The following is a 15,599-nucleotide window of genomic DNA, read 5'->3' as shown; positions in this document are numbered from 1 at the left end:
GTGGAAAATTTCAAGGGGTGTGAATACTTTTTCAAGGCACTGTACACAGTATAAAGAATAAAAGTGCTCCCAAAATATAACTTACTAATACTTAAATAAATTCATATGTTATACATTGTATATATTCCAGTGCAAATTTATATGTAAATGTGACAGATTAAAGAATAAGTTCACTTTTTGGAAAATAAATTCTAAATGCACATTTTTTCGCAGGTAAAAAAAAATGTACTTTTTTTTTTGGGAGCCTGTAAAGCAGGGGTGGGGAACCTTTTTTCTGCCAAGGGCCATTTGGGTATTTATAAAATCATTCGGGGGCTGCACAAAATTATCAACTTAAAAATGCGCCTATTATATTTGGTCAAACATTTAATTAACTCACCCCTAATGTGATGGCTGCAACTGCGTCTCTTTGGTGAGGTGTGTGATGTTAGCTGGTATTGATGATGTTGCTACTGGCAACTGGTTTTCCAGGTTTGCGCCGGTCAGTCTTGAGCGCAGTCGACTCTTGGTGGTAGTAAGTTTTGAAAAGAACTGCTGGCGGGTACAGCTGGCTGAGGCTGGTACTGTGCTGTGGGTACTGCTGACTCAGGCTGGTACTATGCTGTAGGTACTGCTGGCTGGTACTGCTGTGGCTACTTCTGGCTCAGACTGGTACTGCTGGCTAATATTGCTGGTTCAGGCTGGTTCTGCTGGCTGATACTGTGCTGTATGTAGTGCTGGCTGGTACTGTTGTGGGTGCTGCTGGCTGGTACTGCTGTGGGTTGCTGCTGACTCTGGCTGGTACTGATGTGGGTACTGCTGGCTCTGCTGTAGGTATTGCTGGCTCTGGCTGGTACTGCTGGAGCTTAGTGCCCCCCCTTAATGCAGAGTGATCAGTGCCCCCCCTTAATGCAGAGTGATTAGTGCCCTCCCTTAATGCAGAGTGATTAGTGCCCTCCCTTAATGCAGAGTGAACAGTGCCCCCCCCCCCTTAATCCAGAGTGATTAGTGCCCCCCTTAATGCAGAGTGATTAGTGGCCCCCTTTAATGCAGAGTGATTAATGCCCACTACACACTATACTAACCATTACAGTACACTGTCCTACCTACAATATTCCTTTACTGAACTACACAGCGTGACCCAAACTGCTCTCCCCTAACTCACTCTGTCTGGCTGTGTGGCTGCTGACTTACCAGAGATCCAGGCTTGAGGAGAAGAGACGTTCGCGGTTCACAGATGCGGAGGCGGGACTCCAGGAGCAGCATCTGAGACAGGCCAGGCCCCCTGCTGCTGCACATGACCCTATTCGCCCAATAACAGGGCGCAGCCTGACAGGGGACATGGCAGCCTGGAGTGCGGGGACATAGCTGCTCGGGAGTGACACGGCGGCGCGGGATTTCGCCCCCCCTAAATTTTGCACCGCACCCCCCACGCTACACCACTGATGGTAGGGCCGATCCTGGGCGCCGCCGCCCAGGATCGGCCATGCAAAGCGGGGACAGTGTCCTCAGTCTGGGGACGTCTGGTCACCCATGCACAGGGGGCCGGATCAGATGACTTTGCGGGCCGCAGGTTCCCCACCCCTGCTGTAAAGCATTGCACCAGTGATCAGCAGATTGCAGATGCTATGCAGGTCTCCAGCAGTACTGCCAGTTTAAGGCCCCTTTCACACAGGCTTTCCGATCCGCCTGTCAGTTTTTCAGGCAGACCTGATTGGATGCTCCATGCATCTCTATGGAGCAGCGGATGTCAGCTGACACCCGCTGCTACCCGATTCGGTCAGTGATGTGGTCGGAGCCCCACTCGGCCACGTTTTTTTTTAAATTGTGACAGCTAGCGAGAAGGTAGAAGAACCCCGCTAACTGTCACAGTGGGGGCTGGTCCGCTCGTAACATGTTACACATTACACCCCGAATATGGCTGAAACTTGTTAGGAAAGGTGATCTTATCCTTTAACTACATGACGCCCGCACTATAGCCGAAAGACGGCTACAGCACAGACCTAAATTGCCGAGATGGCGTACATTGACGTCCTCCCATGCACGAGCGGCCTGCGCGCTCCCGGCTCGCTCTGTGATCAGCGAGTCCATGAGACTCCCCCTTACCACGTGATCAGCTGTCAGCCAATGACAGCTGATCATTTGAAGTAAACAGCCACCGATGATCAGTTGTTTTTTTTCTCCTTACACTGTCAGTGTGAGGAGAAAAAGAAAACGATCGCTGGCTGCTGTCAGAGGGACATTGGTCCCGAAGAGGAGAGGGCAAACTGTGCCCACTATTGCCACCTACCAGGGCCAACCAGTGTCGCCCACCAGTGCCCACTACCAGTGCCACCTATCAGTGCCCCATCATAAGTGTCACCTACCAGTGCCTGTCATTGCCCATCAGTGCCACCTATTAGTGCCAGTCAGTGCCCAGGAGTGCTGCCTATTAGTGCCCTTCAGCACCACCCATTGGTGCCACCTATTAGTGCCACCTATCAGTGCCCAACAGTGCCGCCTATCAATGCTCATCAGTGCCCATCAATGAAGGAGAAAAATTACCTGTTTGCAAAATTTTATAACAAACTATAAAAATTGTTTTTGTTCTCAAAACTTTTAACTAATTTTAGGTAATGGTCGTTTGGCAAAAGAAAAAATGTATATGGATAAACTGATGTATGAAACACGAGTGCAATCGTGGCATTCTGCAGACTTGTATGAGTCTAATTCCTACCTTGCAAAAAAGAGCTTCTTCCAGAAACATGTGTTATTGCCTGGTGTAAACACCGATACTTCAGTCGTATCTCTGTGCCTCACATTCCGGCCTTCCCGTAAACAGGTTTTGACCAGAACTTGGCCGTAAGACCTTTCAAAAGATCAGATCTTGCCCTTATCCATTTGTTTTTTTAAAGACCTCACTGCCCCTTGTAAAAGCATTTCTTTAAGGTCTATCTCATATTAAGCCCCCCCCCCCCCTTTGCAGCACCCTGTGCTTCCTTGGGATCTTGGTACTTTCTACCCTGCAGAAACTACCCTTTATTCCTGTTAGGTACTGGATCTCTCCTGCAAAGTAAACTTTTTGGTTGCCATCACGTCTTTTAGACGGGTTTCTGAACCGGTGCCCCTTTCTGGTGGGTTCAGTATGCCGCCTCAATGAGGACATTGGAGTTGATTTACTAAAGGCAAACCCACAAGTTCGTTCCTCACACGGGGCACCACAAAAAAATAAAGGCAAACCCACTCTGCAATACAAGTCACTACAAGTGCGCTTTAACCTTCCCCCATCCGCGCTACAGCCTATATACGGCTGCAGCGCGGACTCGAATTTTCGGGAGGCCGTTTTTAAACCAGTGACATGCCCCCCGCGCGCGCGCTGCGGGGGAAATCTGTGTCGGCTGTGTCCCTTGGACACGGCCGATCACAGATCGTGGTGAATGGCCAATCACAGCGGCCATTCACCATGTGATCGGGCCGTCCAATGAGCGATGATCTCATATGTAAACATATGAGATCATCTCTCATCGCCAGCGCTCCTTCCTCACACGGAGCCTGCAGTGTGAGGAAGGAGGGGGAGCCTCACAGCGCCGGGGACACAGGAGAATGTAATCAGGGCACTGATCACCAGTGCCCTGATTACTAAAGGTAAAAACACACACACAGTGCCCCCCCATCAGTGCCCACAGTGCCCCCCATCAATGCCCACAGTCAGTGCCCATAGTGCTGCTAGTCAGTGCCCATCAGTGCCTGCTCATCTAAGCACTGATGAGCACTGACTGGCAGCACTATGGGCACTGAGTGTGGGCACTGATGGTGCTGCCCATCAGTGCCGCTCATCAGTGCCACCCGTCAGTGTCCAGTGCCATCCGCCAGTGCCCATCAGTGCCACCTATCAGTGCCCATCAGTGCCGCCCGTCAGTGCCGCCTCTCAGTGCCCAGCAGTGCCACCTCTCAGTGCCACCTCTCAGTGCCCAGCAGTGCCGCCTATCAGTGCTCATCAGTGCCGCCTATCAGTGCTCATCAGTGCCGCCTCTCAGTGCCGCCTATCAATGCCGCCTATCAGTGCTCATCAGTGCGGCATATTAGTACCTCCTCATCAGTGCCCATAAGTGCCACCTCATCAGTGCCCATAAGTGCCACCTCATCAGTGCCCATCAGTGCCGCCTCATCAGCGCACATCAGTGAAGGAGAAAAATTTATTTTCAAAATTTACTCGCAGAAAATAAGAAAAACTTTTTTTTTTTTTTCAAAATTTTCTGTCTTTTTTCTTTTTTTTTGTAAAAAAAAAAAAAAAAACCCAGAGGTGATTAAATACCACCAAAAGAAAGCTCTATTTGTGTGAAAAAAATGATAAAAATTTCATATGGGTACAGTGTAGCATGACCGCGCAATTGTCATTCAAAGTGTGACAGCGCTGAAAGCTGAAAATTGGCCTGGATGGGAAGGGCGTTTAAGTGCACAGTAGGCAAGTGGTTAAAGTGCGGTCGCTGTAGATCTGAGGGGGAAGATCTGAAATGAGGGGAAGCTCTGCTGAGTTCTATCACCCAATCATGTGCAAGCAAAAATGCTGTTTTCATTTTCCTTGAATGTCCCTCCAGATCTACGACCACTGCACCTCCAAGTGCACTTGTAGTGCAGAGTAGATTGGCCTTTAGTAAATAAACCCAATTGTCCTACTATCATTATGCAATCTGTTCCTAAGCATCCAAAGTATCTCTCTCTACTTTGCAAGGACATAGAGCCATTAGAATATACCTCAAGGGTACTGAGGTCAGGCTGCTCTCTCTGTCCTGCATTTCTTCCGTGCTTTCCCTAACCACTAAAAGAAACCTGGGGGAACAATAGATGCCCTAAAAAACTTCTAGGTTCCCAAGATGTAACTCACACACTAGTTCTCTTCAACCCCTGTGACTGTTCTGCTTCTCTTCCACCCCTGTGACTGTTCTGCTTCTCTTCCACCCCTGTGACTGTTCTGCTTCTCTTCCACTCCTGTGACTGTTCTGCTTCTCTTCCACCCCTGTGACTGTTCTGCTTCTCTTCCACCCCTGTGACTGTTCTGCTTCTCTTCCACCCCTGTGACTGTTCTGCTTCTCTTCCACCCCTGTGACTGTTCTGCTTCTCTTCCACTCCTGTGACTGTTCTGCTTCTCTTCCACCCCTGTGACTGTTCTGCTTCTCTTCCACCCCTGTGACTGTTCTGCTTCTCTTCCACCCCTGTGACTGTTCTGCTTCTCTTCCACCCCTGTGACTGTTCTGCTTCTCTTCCACCCCTGTGACTGTTCTGCTTCTTTTTTCACCCCTGTGACTGTTCTGCTTCTTTTTTCACCAAGGCCTAACTGACATTTTGATAGGCATGTTTCACTCTGAGTCTCAGAAGCGGCCTCTTGTAAATGATGCCTGAAAATGGTGTTTGTAGGCATCAATGCTAAATACACATTGTTTCTATTTACACTAGTTATTGAATGTGCAGATCAAAGCATTGTTTTCCTAAAGCTGCACTGGGGTACAGTATTTTATATGGTGAATGTAGATGAAAATTCATAGAAATTCCTATGAATAAAAACCTAAATATATGTTAAAAGTGTAAAATACGATGATTCCGGTGCGAAAACTCTTGCGCCAAAAACAGGCCAGTTTTCAGAAGCTTTTTTTTTTTACTATACAAACAAAAATATATTTGCAGATGGAGCAGCAGGGAGACAAGATGGAGTCTACCAGGGATCGGTACCAGTCTGCAATGGAAGAGAACAAGCTTCTGTCCCTGAAACTGGAAGAGCTGGAGAGGTACATTTCTTTAAATCTGTGGCTATTGACATTTTAAAATAGATCTGGGGCAGATAAAAATGAGTAGTTTTCTATGCTGAATGCGCATTTGTGGGGAAGGGATTCAAATGATACTCTCAGCTTTTTCCAGATAAAAATAACAAAACTTACCTGCTCTGTGTAATGTTTTTGCACAGAGCAGCCCAGATCCTTCTCTTCTGGGGTCCCTCTCCAGTGCTCCTGGCCCCTTCCCCCTGCTGAATGCCCCCACAGTAAGCAGCTTGCTATGGGGGCACCTGAGCAGAGTCGCCGCTCTGTGTCCCCATTCAGACAAGAAGCCACAGTTTGGCCCCCCTCCTCTCCTCATTGGCTCACTGACTGACAGCAGTAGGAGCCAGTGGCGCCACTCTGCTGTCTCAGCCAATGAGGAGGGGGAGTCCCAGGCAGCCGAAACACTCCTGTAACATCCCTGGATCTGGATGGGCTCTGGTAAGTATTAGGGGGGCTGCTGCACACAGAAGGCTTTTTATCTCAATGCAAAGTGGTTAAGTCAACACAATAAAAACATCCCCATCCCCTCTGTAACAATGTTGTATACATCTGTGTCTGTTATAGGTACAAATCGGCATATTTTTTATATATCAGAGCGTCTCCTTGTGCTCACGTGACTCCTCTGCTCTCTCCTCTGCCCGGCTGACAGCTGGGTGGAGAGAGAGCCGAGGAGTCACTTAAGCGCTGGGAGACGCTCGGATATAGGTACAAATCGGCATATTTTTTATATATCAAAGCGTCTCCCGTTGTTCACGTGACTCCTCAGCTCTCTCCTCTGCTTGGCTGACAGATGGGTGGAGAGAGAGCCCAGGAGTCACGTGAGCGCCGGGAGACGCTCCGATATAGGTAAAACTCGGCATATTTTTTATATATCAAAGCGTCTCCCGTTGCTCACGTGACTCCTCAGCTCTCTCCTCTGCTTGGCTGACAGATGGGTGGAGAGAGAGCCCAGGAGTCACGTGAGCGCCGGGAGACGCTCCGATATAGGTAAAAATCGGCATATTTTTTATATATCCAAGCGTCTCCCGTTGTTCACGTGACTCCTCAGCTCTCTCCTCTGCTTGGCTGACAGATGGGTGGAGAGAGAGCCCAGGAGTCACGTGAGCGCCGGGAGACGCTCCGATATAGGTAAAACTCGGCATATTTTTTATATATCAAAGCGTCTCCCGTTGCTCACGTGACTCCTCAGCTCTCTCCTCTGCTTGGCTGACAGATGGGTGGAGAGAGAGCCCAGGAGTCACGTGAGCGCCGGGAGACGCTCCAATATAGGTAAAAATCGGCATATTTTTTATATATCAAAGCGTCTCCCGTTGTTCACGTGACTCCTCGGCTCTCTCCTCTGCTTGGCTGACAGCTGGGTGGAGAGAGAGCCCAGGAGTCACATGAGCGCCGGGAGACGCTCTGATATAGGTACAGATCGGCATATTTTTTTTAAATAACACAGACACAGGGGCACATAACGTTATGTTGCAGAGGGGATGGGATGTTGACTCTGCAGTTATAATAGCAGGAGGAGAGGACAGAGGAGAGCTGCGAATGACGGAGGCACGTAAACTGACCACCGTGTCAGGATCTCAGCGGCCATGATAAACCATGGTCAGTTTACAGGGGGGGGGGGGGGAATATAGCCAGGCAGGATCAGCCAGGTTTGTTAGGTGACAGAAGGGGTCAAATTACACAGCACAAGCACTGTGCTTTTAGTCATGCTTCAAATGGAACAGGATCTGTTTTTTCTTTTTTTAATGGGTAACAAACACTTCAAGATAAACTTGACTTTACAACCACTTTAAAGCATTATTTTATTTTTCCTGAGTCGATGCATTTATTATTGCTGGAGTAAGCCATTGACGTTCAAGTCCCCGTTCACACTGGGGCGACCTGTCAGGCGACCAGGTCGCCTGACAGGTCGCCTGGCATAGAGAAGCTGTGGACCTGTTCTAATAGGAGTGACACAAGTCGCTCCGACTTAGAAAAAGGGTCCGGAGCTTCTTTGGGGCGACCCGGAGCGACCGTCATAGACTTCAATGTTATGAAGTCCGTGCTGGCCGCTCCGAGGTCGCGGTGCGAGCAGCGTGCCGCGACCTATGAGGTCGCCCCGGGAGGTCGGATCGCCCCAGTGTGAACGGGGTGTAAAAGGCATATTTAAAAATAAAATAAAAAATAATAAACAGGTTATATTCACCTGCTCTGTGCAGTGCTTTTGCACAGAGCAGCCCCGATCCTCCTCTTCTCGGGTCCCCCGCCAGCGCTCCTGGCTTCTCCCTCCAGAGAAAGCAGCTTGTGTGTCCAATCACACATGGAGCACACACTGTCTTACCAGTGATTTTGCATTCCGCAGCATTTTCGGCAGCAAAGGGGCGATGCCACGCTCATCGTGCCAACAAGCTAATGACACATGCATGTGGCTGTTTTTAAAGCATTTCTGTTCCTGGAAAATTTTCACCAATGAGATCACTAGTGTGACATCAGCCTTAGACGGACACCCCTCCCAGAGGAAAACCTCTCCCGATTACAGGCTGGGCAGATTACAGGAGGCTGATGTAGGACAGATTGAGATATTTCTAGTAATTCTGTCTAAAAACCTGTTTTATAAACACATACCTGGATGAGAGGTTTACTATTATTTATGGGTATTTAAAACAGTTATACACCCTCAAGCGTGTCCTTGTTGGGGAGATTCCCCCTGACTCTCTGTTCTATTGACCATATGAAAAATGGGGAAATCTTACCACTAGGAACAAAGAATGCAATAAAAACTTGGCAAAAGATCCAACTTCTTCAAAATAAATTTTTATTAAGTTTTGGTAGAAAAACATACAGATACAAAGCATTCAGCATATAAGATATACAAAAACATCAGAGAATGCGGTACTACAACAAAGAACCAATAGTGTAACAGTGCAAACAGTAATAATGCAATAGTAATAGTGTAACAGTTGAAAGGTTATAAAATCAGCAGTAGAAATCGTTTGGTCCAAAGGGACCACAATTCCCAATGTTGTTCAAATTTACGCAGTGTATTAGAGCGGAGTGCTAACAATTTTACGTGTTCAAAAGTTAGTTCAACCACTTAAGCCCCGGAGGATTTGGCTGCTCAATGACCAGGGCCTATTTTGCGATTCGGCACTGCATGAATTTAACGGACAATTGCACGGTCGTGCAATGCTGTACCCAAATGAATTTGGCGTCCTTTTTTTCCCACAAACAGAACTTTCTTTTGGTGGTATTTGATCACCTGTGCGATTTTTATTTTTTGCGCTATAAACAAAAAAAGAGCAACAATTTTGAAAAAATAACAATATTTTTTGAATTTTGTTTATATGAAATTCTCAAAAAAAAAAAATGTAAAAATCGAAATTTAACATATTAGGCTAATTTTTGTTTTCTGCTACATATGTTTGGTAAAATAAAAAAAAAAAAAATCGCAATAAGCGTATTTTGATTGTTTTGGGCAAAAGTTAGTGCGTTTACTAACTACGGGAAAGATTTATATAATTTTTATTGTTCTTTTTTTTTTAACTAGTTATGGCGGCATCTGCGATTTTTTTTTTTTTTTTTTTCCCGGGGCTGCGACATAGCGGTGGACAGATTGGACCCCCGACTGACATTTTTGACACTTTTGGGAGTACCAGTGACATTACTACAGTAATCCGTGCTATACATATGCACTGTTACTGTCAAAATGACACTGGCAGGGAAGGGGTTAACTTCATTGGTCATCAAGGGGTTAAGTGTGTCCCTAGGGGCGTGATTCTAACTTTCAGGGGGCGTGGCTTGTTAGATCATCACAGAGACATACGATCCTACATAGCAGGATCGCATAGCCCAGCTATGTCCAAACTATGGCTCTTCAGCTGTTCAGGAACTACAATTCCCATCATGCCTAGTTATGTCTGTGAATGTCAGAGATTTACAATGCCTCATGGGAATTGTAGTTACTGAACAGCTGGAGGGCCATAGTTTGGACACCCCTGGCATAGCCTCTGTGATGATCTAAGGGAGAATGACAGACGGCTGTGTTTACATCAGCCGTCTGTCTTTCTCCCTCTCCTGAGGGAGATTGTGAGTGGCCGGCAGACATCTGAGCCGCCGGTCACATGTGCGGGGATGGCAGGGAATGAGCGGGGGCGGGAGCGTGCCGGTGCGCGCTCGCCCCCTACAAGCTCGTGGGCCAGCGACGTATCGATACATCACTTTGCCTGTACGGGGCTGACTGCTGCAGTATATAGTCGTGCGGCAGTTGGCAAGTGGTTAACAACAGATGCTACTACCTCCAGAGAGATTAGGGGCCTCAGTGCATTTCCAACGTCTAGTTATGATTGACCTAGAAGCTTGTAGTATATGGGCTACTTACCCAGCGTATATTCACAGGGAACATTTCTATTCCTAAGTTCAAAAGAGCCAAGGCGGGTGTGGGTTTCGTTAATACACCTGTCACAGAGGATAGAAGACCAAAAACTTGGTTCCAGAAACTCACTAAAACTTCTGCAGGACCAGAGGATGTGGTAAAGATTTCCCACTTGACCACATGCGCGCCAGCATAATGGAGAATGGGATGGATAGAATTTTGATAGGCGAAATGGTGTAAGATACCATCTTGAGAGTATTATTTTTGATAGTTCCCAATGATTGGTACAGTAGGAAATACGGTATGAGTATTTGAAAGCTTGTGACCACTGTTGTTGTGAAAAGGTGTGTTGCAATCTCCATCCCATTTTACCATGGGTCTAGTTTTATGAAAAGTGGTTTTTGAGTTGAGTGTTATAGAACAAAGTAGTGCACCTTTGGTGAGGTGTAAAAGTCATATATCATTCATGGAATGATGACTTTAGGTGGTGGGTATTGGTTGAGGAAGATCCAACCCTTCTTGGCTCGTTCCACAACTTGCCCTGATTTCTCTGTTGGCTGACTTTCATATTTGTTTTGCATTTATCAGGCGGATGGAGGATGCTGGAACACAGAACAGAGAACTTCTGCAAGTTGTGGCCAAGCGGGAAGAGACAATCCATCAGAACCAGATGAGACTGGAAGAAAAGTCCCGGGATTGCGCTTCTCTCTCACGGCAGCTGGAGGCAGCCATCGAAGAATCCCGGAGACAGGCAAGTCACCTGTGTGCACATCATCTGTATCTGTACAAGGATTTAGCAGAGGTTAGATTTCTTGTATAAATCCATTACAGGTGGACCAGACCAAGGAACGAGCTTCATCTAAAGAGAGGGTAACACAAGCGAAAATACTTGAGCTGGAGACGCAGCTGAGCAGGACCAAGACTGAAATCAACCAGTTTCGACGCAGCAAAGATGATGTAAGTTATGAGAATTCATTATTAATATAGAACTTTGTTTAACCTCCCTTGCAGCATGATTATGTCCGGATTTCTGTGCTAAAAGCGGTACATTGTATTGCACGGAAATCTGTTGTTTTATATTTTAAAACTCACCTTCCCCTGCAATCCCCGCCGTCCTCCCGCTGTGTGCTCGGCCAATGCCGGCACCTGTCTTCAGGTTCCCTTCCCTGCGAGCATTGCCCTGGCGGCAATTTCAAAAATGTAAATCACTAAATGACATGATACAAAGCTGTGATCCTAACGGATTACAGTAAACCCCCCTCCATTGCAGGGGTTAGGTTCCGGACCCAGCCGCGAAAAGTGAAAATCCGCGAAATAGAAAAACCCTATTAAAATACATTGTAGGCATGTTTTTTTTTTACTGTCACTGTACGTGTAGAAGCATTTTAAGGTCTTTAAACACACTTTTAAAACAATAGAAACTCATTTAAACACATAAAAGATACTGAGAGACATAGCAAGAGCTATGGAAAACACAAAAATATTTCATTTTTAATGATTTATATAGTAAAATAACATTACAAAAAAAAACCGCAATATACCGGGACCGCAAAAACGGAACCGCGATGGAGCGGGGGGTTTACTGTACACTGTATCATGCCATTTCACCACAGGATTTCACCTGGTGACTTTTCCAGTTCTTTGTGCTGGGAAAATAGAGAACGACCATGGCGTCTAAAAAGCGTTCTTTTTGCACAAAAGCACTTTTAGACGAACTGGAAAACTGAGTTACTTGAAGAACTGAGCGACAGCGATTCATGGGAAAATTCGTCATCCGGTACGGAAAGTGACGACCGTGACTATTCTGATGTCTTTCTGGCACATCGCTACGTTGGAAATTCTGAAGAATCATTTGATATACTTCCCAAATTCCACAAGCGATGTGCCAGAAAGGGACATCGTCGCTGTCCTCACTTTCCGTATCTGATGACGAATTTTCCCACGAATCGCTATCGCTCAGTTCTTCAAGTAACTCCGTTTCGCTGTCGCTGTTTTCCAGTTAGTCTAAAAGCAAAGCCCACAGGCAACGCAACCCAGGTCAGAGAAAAGAACATTATCTTCAAGATAAAGTCAAAACACTGGGTAACAGGAAAGCTCAACATGAGCAAACAAAACCCAGGAATGCAAAAAACCAAGGGATTATTCCCCAACAGGAGGGGACAGGCGCAAACTGCCATGTCACCCCTAAAGTACAGCCGCACCAAGAACTTTGCGGCCAAAGGAGGCATCGGCCGATGCCAAAACATCAAGTGTGTAAAATATGGTAAAGGTATGTATGCACGGACGACCAATTCGCCGCATTGCACCACACCTGGGACACTGACGCCCGATGGCGAAAAGCCCAAGACGAACTCACCGCCCCGGTAGAGTGCGCCGTGACAGGAAGGGTGGAACCTGATCCGTAAGCGAATAGGCCTGCACAATCGTTTGCCTGATCCATTTAGAAATGGTTGCCGCAGACGCAGCCGTACCCTTCCGAGGGCCCTCAGGAAGGAAGAAGAGAGAATCCGACTTTCTGAGGGAGTCAGTAGACAGGTAGACCCTGATCGCCCTCACAACATCCAAGGGATGCAAGGCAAACTCCTTAGGATGCCTAGGCTCCGCACACAGCGAAGGCAAAACAACATCCTCATTGAGATGGAAATCAGACACCACCTTCGGAAGGAAGGATTGATGAGGTCGCAAGACCACCTTCTCTTTATGGACAACCAGGTAGGGAGAGTGGCAGGACAAGGCCGCCAACTCCAACACCCTGCGAGCAGATGTGATAGCCACTAAAAAGGCAACTTTTCGTGACAGTGCCTGCAGAGTAATTTCCCTGATATTTTCAAAGGGAGGGTGTTGTAAAAATGGACAGGACTAGAGTCAAGTCCCAAGGAGGTAATGGCGCTCACCTAGGGGGAGCCAGATGACGTACTCGAACAAAGGTGCGGATCAAGGAATTTGACGCCAAGTGACGCTGGAAAAGAATAGCCAGCGCAGATAACTGACCCTTAACAGTGGTCAGCGCCAAACGCTGATCCACACCAGATTGCAGGAAGGCTAACACCCTCGCCACCCTGGGATTCACACCAGGCGAAATAAGCCTTCCAGGTACGATAAGAAATCTTACCAGACGAGGCCTTCCTAGCCTTGACAAAGGTAGGAATGACCGCCGACGAGAGACCCCCATCTCTCAAGACCCGGTGTTCAACAGCCACGCCGTCAAAGCCAGCGACTGTAAAGCAGGATGGAAGATCGCCCCCTGCGACAGCAGATCGTCTCATAAGGGGAGCCGCCAAGGAGGCTCGACGACCATTTGCAAGATGTCCACGTACCAAGACCGGCGCGGCCAGTCTGGTGCCACCAGGATTCACCTGCGTCGGTTCCGAGACCAACCTGCGAAGGAACCAGGACAACAACTGAATCGGAGGAAAGGCAAAGATCAGACGATACCGATTCCGAGGCGAATGCCAGAGGATCGCGAGTTCTTGTCATGAACCTTTCTACCTTGTTGTTTAGACGAGACGCGAACAGATCCACGTCCGGGAATCCCCATCGCGCACACAGCATCTGAATTACCCCGGGTGCAGGGACCATTCCCCCTGGTCCAGGGTCTGGCGACTCAGATAGTCGGCCTGCCAGTTCTCCACACCCGGAATGTGCACTGCCGAAAGTGCCGAGACCCACGTCTCGGCCCAGGACAGAATCTCGGCCACTTCCTTGGCCGCCCGGGCACTCCTGGTGCCCCCTTGGTGATTGACGTACGCCACCACAGTGGCATTGTCGGTCTGCACACGCACAGGGTGGTCCTGCAGACGATCCGACCAATGCAACAAACAGAGTTTGATCACTCGCAGTTCCAACACATTTAATCGGCAGAGAGGATTCCTCCTCCAACCAAGTGCCCTGGGCCGACAAAGTGCCCAGAACACCGCCCCAGCCCGACAGGCTGGCATCCTTGGTGATCACTGTCCACACCACTGGACGGAAGGATTGTCCTTCCTCAGAGCCGGAGACATCACAGAAGATCTGTCCAGACTCGGAGACTCAACGAGATCCTCTTTTCCAAGGATTGAGGATGTCTGTCCCACCTGGCCAGAATCTCCGCTCGCAGAGAACGTGTGTGGGATTGTGCAGATGGCACCGCCTTGAAGGCTGAACCCATTAACCCCAGGACACGCATGCAGGTCCTGAGTGATGAGGAACGGTTGTCCCTGAGGGACTTGACCTCGTTCTGTAGAGTCTGGAGCTTGTCCACCGGCAGGAAAACTCTTGCTTGAGCGGAGTCCAGAACCATCCCCAGGTAGGGGAGCCGGACAGAAGGGAACAACATCGACTTCTGGAAGTTGGTGGTCCACCCGAACTCCTGGAGCATCTGAACCTCCAGGACTGCAATTCCCTGTGCCCGCAGCAAGGCCAGGACAGGAGCCAAGACTTTGGTAAACACCCTTGGAGCCGACTTGAGACCGAAAGGTAACGCCACGAAGTGATAGTGCTCCTCTGCAATCGCGAATCGGAGATACCTCTGATGACCCTCATAAATGGGGATGTGTAAATACGCATCCCTGAGGTTGATGGACGCCAGGAAATCCCCTGGACTCAGAGAGGCCACCATCGATCGAATGGATTCCATGCGGAAATTTTGGACTCGCACGAAGCGGTTCAGAAACTTTTAAGTCCAGAATCGGACGTATCTTGCCCTCTTATTTGGGCACCGTGAACAGATTCGAGTAAAAACCCCGACACCTGTCCTGGTGTGGCACCGGGACGATCACCCCCTGGGGGAGCAGATCCTGCACCGCCCGATGGAGATCGAGGAGACGATCCGGGGTAAATGAAGACTTGAGGGGAAGAATCTGTCTGTCGGGCGTGATCGAAACTCGATCTTGTATCCCAACAGGATGAGTTGCCTGCCCTGAATCTTGGACAGCCAAGGTTGGGGAAAACAGCGCAGACGTCCCCCCCACCCCTGAAGCGGGTGAGGGTGCCCCTTCAGGCGGGGCCAGAGTGGGCCTGTGTGTTAGGGCGGGCGGCTTTAGGTTTGCCCACCCAGGGCTTCTTCTGGCCATCCGAGGCCTTGAAGGATTTGCCCTTGTCCTGTGCCCTAAAGGCACGAAAGGACCCCTGGTTGGCTTTAAAGGAAGGGCCCCGCTTGCCGCGGAAAAACCTACCCTTGGCCACTAGGGGTAGCAGAATACTCCTACCCCCAGTGACCCCTAACCAACTCATCCAGGGATTCCCCAAAGAGTCAGTTCCCCGCATAAGGAATGTCAGACACTGTCTTTTTTGAGGACTGGTCAGCCGATCAGTTCTTCAACCACACGATGTGACGGAGCAATACCGCGCATGCAGACAAGCGCGAGACAAGAGGGGCCTCATCCAAGGCCGTGTAACACAGGTATAGCACAGCTTGATAAACCTGGTCCATCATGGCCAACGTAGCAGGAGGGGCAGAATCCGCCTCCATGGTGCATTTAATCACCTCTATCCACTCCAGC

At 48.6% G+C, this 15,599-nt stretch overlaps 1 protein-coding gene across 1 annotated transcript in view; it reads left to right on the top strand.

Moving 5' to 3' along the window:
• Positions 1-15,599, top strand: part of ODF2 (outer dense fiber of sperm tails 2) — a 99,600-nt gene that overhangs the window by 75,372 nt on the left and 8,629 nt on the right. The window contains exons 17-19 of the mRNA XM_082263945.1: positions 5,641-5,741; positions 10,708-10,870; positions 10,951-11,076. Coding sequence (XP_082120071.1) covers positions 5,641-5,741; positions 10,708-10,870; positions 10,951-11,076 — 390 coding nt within the window. The remainder of the gene's footprint in view (positions 1-5,640; positions 5,742-10,707; positions 10,871-10,950; positions 11,077-15,599) is intronic.

Source organism: Pelophylax lessonae (genome assembly GCF_965119305.1).
Source record: "Pelophylax lessonae genome assembly, chromosome: 7".
Taxonomy (NCBI): domain Eukaryota; kingdom Metazoa; phylum Chordata; class Amphibia; order Anura; family Ranidae; genus Pelophylax; species Pelophylax lessonae.
Note: the sequence above shows the minus strand (reverse complement) of the source record. Positions and strands in the feature narration are given on the sequence as shown.